The sequence below is a fragment of the Macrotis lagotis genome, chromosome 1 (assembly GCF_037893015.1).
Source record: "Macrotis lagotis isolate mMagLag1 chromosome 1, bilby.v1.9.chrom.fasta, whole genome shotgun sequence".
Taxonomy (NCBI): Eukaryota; Metazoa; Chordata; class Mammalia; order Peramelemorphia; family Peramelidae; genus Macrotis; species Macrotis lagotis.
This window is the reverse complement of record NC_133658.1, coordinates 167,369,385-167,384,266: the sequence shown is the minus strand read 5'-3', so window position 1 is coordinate 167,384,266 and position 14,882 is coordinate 167,369,385. Positions and strand designations below refer to the sequence as shown.

At 33.0% G+C, this 14,882-nt stretch overlaps 1 protein-coding gene across 3 annotated transcripts in view; it reads left to right on the top strand.

Moving 5' to 3' along the window:
• LOC141504386 (centrosomal protein kizuna-like) overlaps positions 1–14,882 on the top strand; it is a 163,075-nt gene that overhangs the window by 23,491 nt on the left and 124,702 nt on the right. For all 3 annotated transcript variants that reach the window (XM_074209341.1, XM_074209339.1, XM_074209340.1), the window contains one exon: positions 4,616–4,705. In XM_074209341.1, coding sequence (XP_074065442.1) covers positions 4,616–4,705 — 90 coding nt within the window. The remainder of the gene's footprint in view (positions 1–4,615; positions 4,706–14,882) is intronic.

The following is a 14,882-nucleotide window of genomic DNA, read 5'->3' as shown; positions in this document are numbered from 1 at the left end:
GAAATGAATATAGCCAAGATTATAAGAAAAGCAGAAAATTGGGGGAAAGATTTTATAGACAGTTTCTAGGAGGCCTCATCTCAAATATATAGAGAATTTTCTCAGATTTATAACAATGTGAGTCATTCCCCAATTGATAAATAGTCAAAGGTTATGAACCAGCAGTTTTTGAATGAAGAACTCAAAGATATGTATATGTGGTTTTACCTCTCTCTCTCTCAACAAAATATAAATTAAATTTAAAAAACTAGGAATCCATAATTAACCTAAATATTCAGAGAATTTCAGTTTTCATACCACTTGATCCATCTTTATCAGAATACTGTACCTGATATGGATAATGCCATCTACAGGCTGAAGGAGGAATCTTAAAAAACATTCATGAGGGCCTGACATAAAATGAACTTTTCTGAGTCTCTAAATATTATCAGGCAGAGACATCAAAACAAGAAAAAAAATCTTATTTAAAAATTTCTTTACAAATATTAAGTCTATTTTATATGCAATAACCTTAATTCAGTTTTGAGAACTTATTACTTAAACATACTCAAAGCCTGTGTATTCCATTAGAAACACTTAGAAGCCAACATGCATATACATATATACACACACATATAAATAGAGATGTTACATGCATACATGTATATTGTAGTTCTTAGACACAAGTCTAATCTTGTTACTTTCTCAATGTGAAGTTTACTACTCCATTAAAATTTATAACATATCTTTATCCTATCATCCTGTCCCCCCTTTGATAAAATGTATATATTCACAGACACACACACACACACACACACACACACACACACACACACACACACACACACAACCTCAAAATGATATCATATAGTCCCAGGAGTTTTTTCCCTCAAATGACAAGCTCTATTGTTTATATTCCCAGTCTACATTCAACAACTATTTACTGAGCCTTTACCACATGCAAGGCACTATGGCAGCTATATTGGAATATACAGAACTATCTCTGACCCCTGGCCTCAGAGGAATTTATAAAGTTCCACAGGAACTTAAAGTCTTTGAAAGTAGAATTTCTATGGAGTGTATATGTTGTCAGTAACAATAAATTGCTAATAAATGCACCTGCAAAAAATGAAATCAATGTGATTCTGCTTCATGACTAAATTTTAGTAGTTTTTTGAACCTCCCTAAGTGAACTGTTATGATCAGTTAATTTGGAAAGTATGATAAAAAATAATATGATCAGTTAACCAAAGATTAACATGTTTAGTGATTATCAAAATTTATAAATGTTGAAACATATCAAAAGATACAGTGAACAATATGGCAATTATTGAGAGTTGATTATGAAGTATGAAGTGAAGGAAGCAAAAATTGAATGAATTCTGTGATCTTAGGGATGTTAGAAGCGATCTAATCCAGTTTGCTCATCCTATAAATGAGGAAGCTGAGAAGTAATGTGACTTGCCTAGAATTAGATCTCTAGTTAGTTATCAGAAGTAAGATTTGAATTCAAGTCTTCCTGACTCTTAAGTTTGATTGTCCACTACAGGGGTAGACATACTTATAGAAAAGAGGTAGATAATATGAAGAAAACTACTTAGGACAGAGTAACTAAATAGTAAGGGAAAAATTTAATAACTAAGCATTCATTAAGAACTAATACTTCGTATGCAAAATGCACTGTACTAAATACTGAGGGTACAATTGCAATGAATGAAATGATAACACTAGCAAGCTAATGCTAATGATTCTGCTAAAAACAAAATCTCTTGTTAGCCTTTAGAAAAAACATTGCCTGAAAGAAAGCTATTTTAAATGCACTAGCTAAGGAACAAAAGAATTGCTGGATATTTAAGTTTATGTATGTCATTTATGTTGCGCTATATCAATCTATTTTTCAGGATTGATCTTTGAATACAAAAGCAAAGTCCTCCCATATTGAGACAATATATTTTAAGCATAATAACTAGTCTAGTGTGCAAGCTCAGAAGTTAACATAAAGATTAGCTTTAATGTTACAACTTGTTGGGTCAGTTTAATACCATGAATTTTGCTAAAGTTATATTTTGCAAAATGAAATCTGAGAGATGATGAAGGTGTTTGGAATCAAAAGATATTGTATAGACAGAAGTAATTTGGGACCAAAGTAGTGAGAGCTAATACTAAAAATATGGCCTGAAGGAGCTATTTTGGAAGGAAAAAGGAGGTAGAGTAGGTTGCTTCTGTCAGGAAAGAGTAGAATAGATTATTAAGATACTATGAACATAAAATTAAAAGATGTGATACTTGAATAGAGAAGAAATTAAGAAAACTTGAGATGGTCTTTGAAATTTAGGCAAATAAAAATATGGTCCCTAAAATTTCATCCAGTGCTAAAAACTTGATTAGAGAAGGTTTTGGAAGGATTACTATCAAGTCTTTGGTGTAGATTCTATTCTTTATAATACATGAACATGTTAGTTAATTTGTAAAATAACCTAACTAGCTAAAAGGGGGACTTACATTAAATGGTTATCTAAATTTATAGGTATAAATCCAAATATGCAATCCATTGAATAATAATATGGTTAATATTCTGTATTACGGAGAATTGGTTCTGAAATATAAATTTTAACAACCTAATACTGCACTAAGACTTGGAATAATATCTACACCCTCTTTTACTCTCTCTCTTTTTCTCCTCTCTTTCTTTCTTTTCTCCCTCTTCTTCTTCCTCCTCCTCTTCCTCCTCCTCCTCCTCCTCCTTCTTCTTCTCTCTCTCTCTCTCTCTCTCTCTCTCTCTCTCTCTCTCTCTCTCTCTTTGTATGAACCTATAATATTACTGGTGTGAGAAACTCAGTGATAAAACCCGTTCTAACAATACAGATCTGCAACATAACCATCATTGTACAGTTGCACAGGGCCCTGAGAAGTTAAGTAACTTGCCTAAGTTCACATAGCCAATATGTATCAGAAAAGGATTTTTATCCTTTATACTCTGCTACCTCTATTGTGTATGCAAATTACAAGGCTAGGAAACAATATTTTTAGAGGAGCTCTATTCCTCAGGATGAAAAAAAATCATATTTTATATCAATTATTCTAATTTCAAAATGTACAATTTCTATTTGCAGTGTTAATTTAAAAGAAAGTACCTACCAGTCAGTAAATCTTTCAAATATATTGATATCAATCCTGGTCGAACTCCTACATGTTCTTTTCTAGTCTTTTTTTTCAAATCCTTATAATGCTTTTAATTGACATTTAGTAGGATAGAATGAATTGAATAAAGCACTTGAGAATAGGCACCATCTTTGGCAATTACTACTCAGAAATGAATGAACAGAGAGTGGTAAAAACACTGGCACAATCCAGTATATATGTAAAAAACTAATTGTAACTAAGTTTACAGGTCATAGGCTAGATAAAATTTACTATATGGAAATAATTTCTGTTTTGAACAATTAACTTTTTATTATTTGTTTGTTAGTATTTTTCTTTTAAAAATACTTTCCCTTTAAGTCTATATAGAACGTCAGTTTTTAGCGTTAAGGTCAAGAAGATTAAGTAAAATTTTTGAAAAAATGGTTTTTATATTTAAAGAGGTAGATTCTTTACTTGGTTGCCCTTTTCTTATTTTCTTCATCTTGGCTTCATAAAAAAATATTTGAAATTGTTTTAGAACACTAAAAATGGTGTCTATTTTAGACTATTAATCTCTTTTATATTTATAGAATTCTATATATTTTTAAAAAGTATCAGCAAAATGGGCCAGCAGATGAAATTTAGAGTTTTAAAACATTTTAAGAAGCTAAATCTTTTAGACATTGTTACCTATTTTATATTTGAAAATAAGGTGCAGATTTTTGCCTTCTATTAGATTAAGATCTGAGGTGTAAGCTTTATTATTTGTCAGTCAGATATATTTTGAGTTGTAATGCAACATGGCTAATATGTTGAATCATGTTTTAAGGTTTTAATTAATGACATACTAAAGCAATTTCCTTCCCCCCCCACTTTTAAGCCAGTCTAATTACAACACTTCATATAGAAAGGTAATATTGATGAAGATCTCTTTCTGTACTTATTTACAATATTAGCAAATTTATATTTCATGCTTCTGGTTAATTGTAAAATAATGTAATAAATGTTAAGTTTGTGGTTAAATTAATTACTCCATAGCTGTGTCTATATAATTTCAAACATTTGATATAGTATTATAGAATATGAGAGGACTGAGTTTTTCATTTTACACAAAGCCAAACTTAATGAAAAGATACCCATGAATTTTTTTAATATGATCTACAAAAAAATTTATTAATTAGCTGCTTCATATTATATCAAGGCTTTACTAGCTTTGATAAATAATAATAAAAAACTCAGTAAACTTTTTGGGGGAATGTGGAAATACATGTAGAATTTTATAAAATGGGTCCTTCATCTGTAAAATGAGGAGATTGTAACAAATGAGCCCATGAATTTTTGGACATCCTCATGTGTTAGTTTGATATCATTAATTTCCTGAGATAAGAATTTCTTTGTGACAAGAATCTGCTCTCATTTTCTATTTTATTACTTATTATACACTATAACTAATTGGTGAAATACTTATTTCTTGTCAAACATGATTTTTAGTATTGTTTTTATTTTTATTTAGATGGAATATGAGGCTCAAATCAAGAGGATGCACCTATCGACAAAAAATAGCCTAGGAATGAAAAACATACTCCGAGACAATAATGAAAAGGTACTTAATTAAAATAAATTTTATCCTAAATATTTCTAAAGTGGTTAATTTCATTAAAATGAAGATTTTATTGAAAATAGTTTTGTTACAAAATACATTTTGATTAAATCTTAAATGAAATAATTTTAATGACTGAGTTACTGCTTTCTTAATAGATTTACTAAAAGACACAATTCTGTTAAAATAAAGAATAAAAATCAAAGAAAGGAAAGCTGAATGTATTTGAGTCTATCTTTTGATTTTCCTAGAAAACTGCTTTTATGAAATCTGAAATGTGTTCTAAATGAAAAATAAACAAAATGTGCTGTTTTGATTCTTGATTTGTATTTATAATTTTGAACATTTTGACCTTTTTCACAGAAGAAGTGAAAAAAATGATTGCATATCTAAGCAACAGACAAAAAGATTGACAAGGAATACTTAAATATATTCTGCTATATATCTGCCGTAATGCAGGCTTCTAATCCTTCTTCCTATCTCCATATAAATGATACAGTTCAAGACCATAGATGTTTTCTTCACTAAAAGCAGTAAAGCTCTTTTAGATGAAATGTCTAAAAACATCTTGTAATAACTTGGAGCATGCTGGCAAGAGTAGTCACTTGTGACTATGTGTGAAACCCCCTCAGCTAGTCGATATTGTAATAAGCAAAAATGGTAGCATCACTCCATTATTCAGAAAAGCCAACAGCATGCTTGTCCCTTAGGCTACAGCATTCATTAAGAAAAGCTTACTGGGCTGAAAGCTGGAAACAGATGATAACGGGATATGATTTTCATATTTAATGCATTCCTTGGAAGAGTATGTGTGCTGCAGATTGATAGAAGAATCAACTGCTACTTTACTAAAAGACTTTCTAGTTTGCCCTATAGCTACCGATGGAATCATTCAGCCAAGAAATTAACTTTTTCTCCTTTTACCTGCTTTATATATCTGCTAAGCAGGCTGCCTGGCTGCCAGTAAATGTTATTATGCAGTTAACTGTTTGGTATTTAAGACTCTTATCAGAAAAGAAACAGAGGCCACACTATTTTGTTTTTATAGTAGCGGGAAGGTTTCAGTTTTTCTTTCTTCAGTGCATTAGCAGGCATTAATCTCAGTTTATAGGAAGTTTTTTTTTCTTCTCACATAGATTAAAAAGTTAAAAACATTGAATTTAGAGCATTCTTTAAACTATAAGATACAAAGCAATGAACTCTAGCAACCTTGACCTATTTAAGAAGGCAGATGATTCATATTCCATTAGATGTACACAAAAATAGGATATGTAGTGTTAGACTCCTGAACCATTGAGCAGGTTTTCCTGTTTGGCATCTGACCATGAAATAATTGACATGTTTTAAATCTAAATCATTTTATTTCTTCTCAACTATTCCTGATACACACATTCTTAGTCCTGTGGTGTCAATGACACTTAAAATGTGGGGTGGTTTTTATATTTGCAATCTTGAATTTTTACCCTACACAAAATATGTTTTTGTATTTTTCACCTTTTTATATATCTCCAGTACTTAGTATAGTAATCTCCAGTACTGGCATAGAGTAATTAATGAATGCTTATCATTTGATGGAATTCTTACATATATAACCTCTAATTTTTGCCAAAACTGGAAGCAAGTTATTATAGATTTATTTGCTTTGGAATACCACATAGGCATTAACATTAATATATAGCAGAATTTAAAATTTTATTATTGTTAGAATAGGATGGTTTCTATTTATATTTAAAAGCATCTTCTCCAGAATTTTCTGAGTAATTTTAAATCTTAGAATCCTAAGTCAAAATAAAAACTGAGCCATTGTTTAACATCTTAAGAAATTCATATTTTAACTTTTCAACTTTTTTTCCAGTTTTTAAATAAAATATATTTAATTGAAGTAACACATCATCTTTAGGAATGAAGACTAGATCTTTGATTCTGAGGGTCATAAAGCAAATATGTGTTAAAGTTAGGACTTGAATCCAGGTCTTCTTGGTTGTAAGGTTGGTTCTCTATCCACTAAATGCCAGATGGCCTTTACATAGGCTTTATTCTTTCTTTCTTTTTTTTTAAAAGGTTTTTGCAAGGTTAAGTAGCTTTCCCAAGGCCACACAGCTAGGCAATTATTAAGTGTCTGAGGTCAGATTTGAACTCAGCCACTCTTGATTCCAGGGCTGGTGTACTATCCACTGTGCCAGGAGGGGAGTGAGCAAGAGGCCTCTGCTTTGGGGGCCACTCTGCTCACGTCCATCTAGCCACCCCTGTTATTTCTTATAGCACAAATTATGACATATTGTTTAAGTTTTGGACAAGATTGGTAGCCATATTAATTGCTCATGGTCTTATCTACAAATGACTATCTTCAAGGCATAGTATAAAACCTCACTAGTTCAACTTAATTTTAACAGGGAAAATATGTTTCTATAATAAATGCGTATGGTTCTATAATTCTGTGAGGAATATGACAATAAATATGATACAACCCTTGTCCTGAAGAGGCTTATCCACAACTAGATGAAGTTAGGTGTAGACATAGTTACAATCCAAAGCAGTGTGTAAGTAATTTTATGAGTGATATGAAGAGCTTTAAAAGTTTCTAGAATAGTGAAGGTTATTAGGAAAGCTTTAAAGAAGATTGTATTTGAAATAAACAGTACAGGATGAAGGACTAGGATGTTCTTGGTTGGGGGGAGATGAGTGGCTCAGTTGGTCTGGTGTGGGAAATTGGAAGTGAACTTATTAGTTTGCACCTTTCATAATGTATTTCTCATACTCTGCCTTGCATTATTATTGGTGAATCTGTTGAAGATGTTAGATTAGATTATAGTCTTGAGTACAGGGATTTAATCTTATCTATCTTTAGAGAGATAACCAGGAGAACTTGGACATTAAAGGATGAGAATATTCAGACTTTAATTATTGCATTAAGATTTGGGGATGCTTATTGCCATTTAGCAACAAATGCTTTTCCTAAATTGCCTTTTTTAGTAAATTCACAGCCATACCAGAAAATGAAAGACAATCTAGACACAAAACTTAATTTATCTGAAAGCAGATTTATTAGAATGAAATTTTGGATGTAGTCAAGTGGTTCTTAACATCATTTGGTCGGGAACACAATTGCCGAATTGCTCCAGAGTGTTCTCAATTTGGGATGTTTCTCTAGGCCTACAAGAAGCTGTAGCTTTGGACCTACAGTCTAAATATGAACTAGGACTCCGATCTCAAATTTAATAAAAGTCAGGATCTTGATCTTTCTTTATAGAAAGGAATCTTCCTCCCTTGAGTTATGAGATTTTTGTTAGATTTTCCTGTCTTCTGAGATCTATATCATGTGGGGCTCCTAAAGTCACAGACCAAATATAGCAGTTTTGGGGCCAAGAGTTTGTTAAGAGACATTACTATTTACCCAGGCCCAATGTAGTAGGAGGGAATTTTTAGATGGGCACTTTTTAGATGACTTTTTAAATTTTTGCAAGGCAGTAGGGTTGAATGACTTGCCTATAGTCACACAGCTAAGCAAGTATTTATATGTATGAGGCCAAATTTGAACTCAGGTTCTTCTGCCTCTAGGACCAGTGCTCTATCTATTGCATCACCTAGTTGCCCCTGTTCTTTATTCTCAAAGAAGACCATTACATCAGAGAGATGATACTATGACAGGCACATGAATTGGATTTCAGTGAGGAGGTGCTGTGCTAAACCTCATTTTCCTCTTCGGAGCCATCTGGGTCCAGTGGCCAGATATGGATCAGGATGACTGAAGATGGCCCTGAATGTCAGGCAGTCAGGGTTAAGTGACCTGCCCAAGGTCACACTAGTAAGTGTTTGAATCTGTATTTGAACTCAGGTCCTCCTGCTTTCAGGGCCAGTACTCTGCTACTGTACCATTATTATTTTTTTTTTGTCAAACAGTAGAAATGAGGAGAAACTGTATCATTCTTAGGAATTCATTGTTAGTGATGAACAAGTAGTCTCTCAGGCATTTTTTAAACCAAAAAAATAATGTTAAAGAAATACTTTTATATAGGTGTATGGAAAAGCATACACATATGTACATATATACATCTTTATATATAGAGATTCCTTTTTCTAATTCAAGTTTCTTTTTAAAAAATATGCAAATAATAAAGCATGCATTTGTACAGCATATACAAGAAATAAATTGGCATAGTACTAAGGGAATCTTATTTACTTTTAGTACAAAAACAGAATCCTAAGCAATGGCAGTAATCAGTTTGTTTACTTTATATTTAGTACTTATAGTCAAAGGACAATATGATGTTTGCAAATCACTTTGTAGTTTTGAAATCATGTAAAATATTTCCATATTAGCCATATTGTAAAAGAACACACAAAGTAAAACAATAAAAGCAAAGTATTAGAAAGTATGCTTCAGTCTGCATTTAGTTCATCAATTCTCTCTCAGGATGTGGATAGTGTTTTTTCATCATGAGTCCTTTGGAATTATTGTAGATCATTGTATTACTCAGAATAGCTAAGTCTTTCAAAGTTGAACATCCTTGCAATGTTGCTGTTACTATATACAATAGTATTCTGGTTCTGCCCATTTCACTTTGAATAGTTCCAAATTGCTCCCTAGAATAGTTGAACCAGTTATGGAAGTTGTGCCTTAGTGTCCCAAATTTTCCCTCCAGCATTTGCCATTTTCCTTTTGTGCCATGTTCACCACTTTGATGATTCTAAGTTTGTACCTCAGATTATTTTAATTTGCATTCCTCTGATCAGTTATAATTCAGAGCATTTTTTCATGTAACTATTGATAAACTTTGTTTTCTTCTGAAAATTGTTTATTTTATATACTTTGACCATTTATCTTATTTTTTCAATTTGACTCAGTTCCCTATATATTTGAGAAATGAAACCTTTATCAGAGAACCTTGTTTTGCCTCTAAATTCTTGATATCATTTTAATTTTGGCTCCATTAGTTTTGTTTGTACAAAAGCTTTTTAATTTTATGTAATCCAAATTATCTTTTAAATTTTCTGTAATCCTTTCTTTTTATTGATCAGAAACTCTTCCTTTATTCATAGATGTGACAAGTATATTTTTTCCTGGTACCATAATTTATTTATGATATAACCCTTTATTTTTAAATTATTTATCCATTTTGATCTTATCTTAGTATATAATTGGATATATAGGTCTATCCTAATTTCTGCCAAGTTACTTTCTGGTATTTCCCACAATTTTTATTGTGTTGAATTTTTACCCTAACTCTTTGATCTTTGGGTTTATTTTGCATTGGATTACTATGATTATTTATTACTACTTATTATAAATCTATTCTACTGATCCACCACTCTGTTTCTTAGCCAGTATCAGATTGGTGTTTTTTTTTTATTATCCTTTGTAATATAGTTTGAAATCTGGAACTATGAGTCTGTCTTCCTTAACATTTTTAGTTTCATAGATTTCCTGGATATTTTTTCTTTCAGATAAATTTTGTTACTATTTTTTAACTTTGTAAAATAATTCTTCATTAGTTTAATTTTTTACATTGAATAAATAAATTAGCCTAGGTAAGATCATTTTTATTATATTAACTCTGTTTACACACCAGCAATTAATATTACTCCAGTTATTTAAATCTGTCTTTGTTTGTATGAAAACTGTTTTTAATTGTATATTATCCCTGGGTTTGTCTTGGCAGGTAGACTCTCAACTATTTTAAATTGTAGGGGTTTTTTTTAGGTTTTTTGTTTTTTTTTTTGCAAGGCAAATGGGGTTAAGTGGCTTGCCGAAGGTCACACAGCTAGGTGATTATTAAGTGTCTGAGACCTGATTTGAACCCGGGTACTCCTGACTCCAGGGCCAGTGCTTTATCCACTGCACCACCTAGCCGCCCCTGTAGTTATTTTTAATAGAATTTCTCTACCTCTTGCTGCTAGGTTTTGTTGGTAACATATAGAAAAGCTGATGATTTATGTGACTTTAATTTATATCCTGCAACTTTGCCGAAGGTTTTCATTTTTTAAACCAGTTTTTTTTAGTTGATTCTCTAGGGTTTAAGTATACCTTGAGATACTTTTATCTATTTATTTGTTTGTTTGTTTATTTATTTACATGCCAATACCATATTGGTAATTTTGTTTTCTCATTGCTTATTTTTTCTTGTCTGCTACAGGTAGTTTTTCTGGAACAATATTAAACAATAGCAGTGATAATGGACATCTTTGCTTCACTCCTGATGTTATTGGGAAGGCTTCAAGATTATCGTCATTATGGATAATGCTTGTTCTTTTTTAGGTGGATATTAGTTATCATTTTAAGAAAGGCTCCATTGATTGTTATGCTTCCTAGTATTTTTAATAGGAATGGATGTTATATTTTGTCAATGGCTTTTTCCGAAGGTTTTCATTTTTTAAACCATTTTTTTTAGTTGATTCTCTAGGGTTTAAGTATACCATGAGATACTTCTATTCATTCATTCATTCATTCATTCATTCATTTATTTATTTGCCAATACCATATTGGTAATTTTGTTTCCTCATTGCTTATTTTTTCTTGTCTGCTACAGGTAGTTTTTCTGGAACAATATTAAACAATAGCAGTGATAATGGACATCTTTGCTTCACACCTGAGCTTATTGGGAAGGCTTCAAGATTATCGCCATTATGGATAATGCCTGTTCTTTTTTAGGTGGATATTAGTTATCATTTTAACAATCATTGATTGTTATGCTTTCTAGTATTTTTAATAGGAATGGGTGTTGTATTTTGTCAAGAGCTTTTTCTTGCATCTTGGGACACAAATAAATGCATTGAAGTCCTTCTCCAGGACTCCCAGTCTGTTTGGGTAGACAACCTGCAGGCAACTTTGTAGAAACCCGATATAGACAGGGGTGAATTGGAGATAGATATCTGGAGGTCACAGGACTTTGGAAAGGCTTCCTGTAGAAGGGAGAGTTTTAGATGGGACTTGAGGGAATCTTGGAGGTAAAGAAAATGAAGGAGAGCATTCCAGGTATAGGAGTCAGTGAGTGACAAAAGGTCTGGAGGCAGGAGATGGAATATCTTGTTTACAACAATCCAGTCTGTGCCAGATTGTTACCAATGTCAGAGGAAGGAAGGGAACATATTTAAAACCTGTTTTGAAGATAAATAGTAACTGAATATTAGAAGGTGTGAAAGAGTGAGAAATTGATGATGATGCTTAGATTGTGAGTCCAGTTGACTGGAGGGATAGTTGTATTTCCAACAGTAATAGGGAAATTAGGAAGAAGGGAGACTTTGAGGAAGGTGGGGGAGAAGAGAATGTTTAATTTTGGACATGTATTTAGATATCTATGGAATATCCAGTTTGAGATGTATGATAAATTGCTAGAGATATAAGTCTGAAGATTAGGAGAGAAATTAGGTCTGGATAAGTAGATTTGAGAACCATTAATATAGAGATGATAATTGAATACATGGGAGTTGATGACATTATCAAGTGAAATTGTGTGAAGGAAGTAGAGAAGAGAGTTCAGGACAAAACTTTGGGGACCCACCTGGTTAGCAGTATGACAGAATGAAGATCAGCAAAGGACACTAAAGAGTGGTTAGAAGGTAGAAGAAGAACCAAAATATAGACAGTTGTCACAAAAACCTAGAGAGAAGATTATATAGAGAGGAAAAGAGAATGATTGACAATATCAGAGACTGCAAAGAGATCAAGAAGGATGAGAAATGAGAAAAATCCATTCGATATGTCAACTAAAAGATCTTTGGGAACTTTGGGGAGAGAAGTTACAGTTTAATGATAAGGTTGGAAGACAGACTATCTTCCAGAAGTAAGTGAGAGGAAAGGAAGTGGAGACACTTGTTTTAGATGGTTTTATCACAAAGTTAGGAGAGAAATAGTGGGGATGGATGGATCAAGTAAGAGTAGTTGGAGGAAGGAAACATGGGAATGTTTGTAATCAGTGGAGAAGTAGATAGGGAGAGATGGAAGATAACAGAAAGTAAGGATGGTAGAAGAATAAGAAAAAGACAGGTATCTTTGTGTATGCAGAAGGGTTTGCCTTGTAGGGGAAAGGACCACTTTTTCATTTGAGATAAGGCTAAAGGAAGAGATCATCGCAGAAGGTGATCTTTCAGTTGTGAAATGAGGAGCAGGAGAAAAGAGAACTCTTGGTGGAAAGCTTCAATTTTTTCCAGGGAAATATGAGTCAGGGTTCTCAGGTAGGGGAAGCGAGAACTATGGAAGGTTTTAGGAAGGGATGAAAAGATTTAGGAGAACTCTGTGTTGAGTGAGATAGTGAATCAATAAAAAAGATAGTCTTCTGCACTAAGGGCCCAGTTGAGATTATATACCATTAATTCAAGTGGACCTGGTTGGCATATTTTTTATTTTTCTCCAGCTTCAGTTCTGTAGCACATAAGTAGGATTGAAAGCAGTGGATAGTGGGAGTAATCTATGTCTGAAACTTGGTAGGATAAGGTTGGCAGTAGATTAAAGGGACTGACTAGTGACTCAAGAGAAGGGGACAGTGTAGAATTTAACTGGTTCACTAAGGGGTCAAAATAGAGAAGGGAGGAAAAAGTGTAATTAGTGTAGGATAGTGGCTGGGAAAGAATTGAGGGGTGGATGGATAGGAGGACAAAGAAGTTTTGGTGTTATAATGGAGAGAAAAAAGAAATAGGAATGACAGTGGTCAAATAAGTGAATTTCAGAGTTCATTTACATAGAGGAGGTGTGGAGAAGTACATTTGTGGATGATGGCAAGATCAAGAGTATAAGTGAGGTAGGGTAGAAGAGTTAGTCACAGAAGAACAAGTAAGTTGCAATCTAGAAAGTTGGAGTGTTTGAGGGAGTTACAGTATTTATGGTGAAGTTCCCTAGGATGAGGGCAGCAGTTGAGGAGGAAAGACAGTGAAATCATTGCGAAAAGAAGAGGAGGGCTCTGTAGATTTTTAGATAAAGATTGAATACTAAACACAAATGGCAGCTTTGAATATATGAGAAAAGATGTGGAGGTAGAAACAAAAATAAGATTTGGCAACAAATTGTGTATGCAGCAAAGTTTGGGAGAGGAGAGGGTTTTAGGGGAAAGATTGTGAGGTTTTTTGTGGGGGGAGGGTGTTGAGTTTGAGATACCTGTGGGTTATCTCCTTCAAGATTATTAAAAACAAAAAGGACAATTGCTGATGTGGGACTGGAACTCAGGATAGGGACTAAGTTTGGTTATAAGATCTGGAGATAGGGTGGCTAGGTGGTGCAGTGGATAGAGCACCAGCCCTGGAGTCAGGAGTACCTGAGTTCAAATCTGGTCTCAGATACTTAATAATTACCTAGCTGTGTGGCCTTGGGCAAGCCACTTAACCCCATTGCCTTTCAAAAACCTAAAAACAAAAATCTGGAGATAATTTCCATAGAGATGATAAGAAAGGAGGAGAACTAGAAGAAAGCAGTGTTTAAAAAAAGCCAAAAAAAAAAAAAAACAGAGAGAAACCAGGAGGAAAAGTGAACAATAGTGTCAAATAATGTAGAGAGGTCAGTAAAGCTTTGGATTGAGAAAAAGACATTGGATTTGACAATGAAAAGATTGGTAAATTTGGGGAGAGAAGTTTCATTTGAATGATGAGATGAGATGCCAGATAGCTTAGGATTTTAAAGAAAGGGAGAGGAGTAGAAATAAATACATATAGTATTCTCAGAGAATTTGAAGGGAGAAAGGTTGAAAGGAGTGGTTGGCAAGATAAGATCCAAATGGATACAGGATTTAGACATAAAAAAAAACAATGCTATAAGCAAACTAGAAGATCAAGGACTAGTTTACCTGACAGATCTAGGGAAAGCGAAGCATTATGGCTAAGAAAGAGATGGAGAACATCACTTAAAACAAACTAGATGATTTCGATTACATTAAATTAAAAAGCTTTTGCACAGACAAAACCACTGTAACCAAGATCAAAAGAAATCCAATAAACTGGGAAACAATCTTTACGACTAATGTTTCTGACAAAGGACTCATTTCTAAAATATACAGAGAACTGAGTCAAATTAAAAAAAGCCATTCCCCCAAATGGTCAAAGGATATGCAAAGGTAATTTACAGATGAGGAGATCAAAGCAATCCATAGTCATATAAAAAATTGCTCTAAATCATTACTTATTAGAGAAGTGCAAATTAAAGTTTCTCTGAGGTACCATGTCACACCTCTCAGCCTGTCCAATATGACCAGAAAGG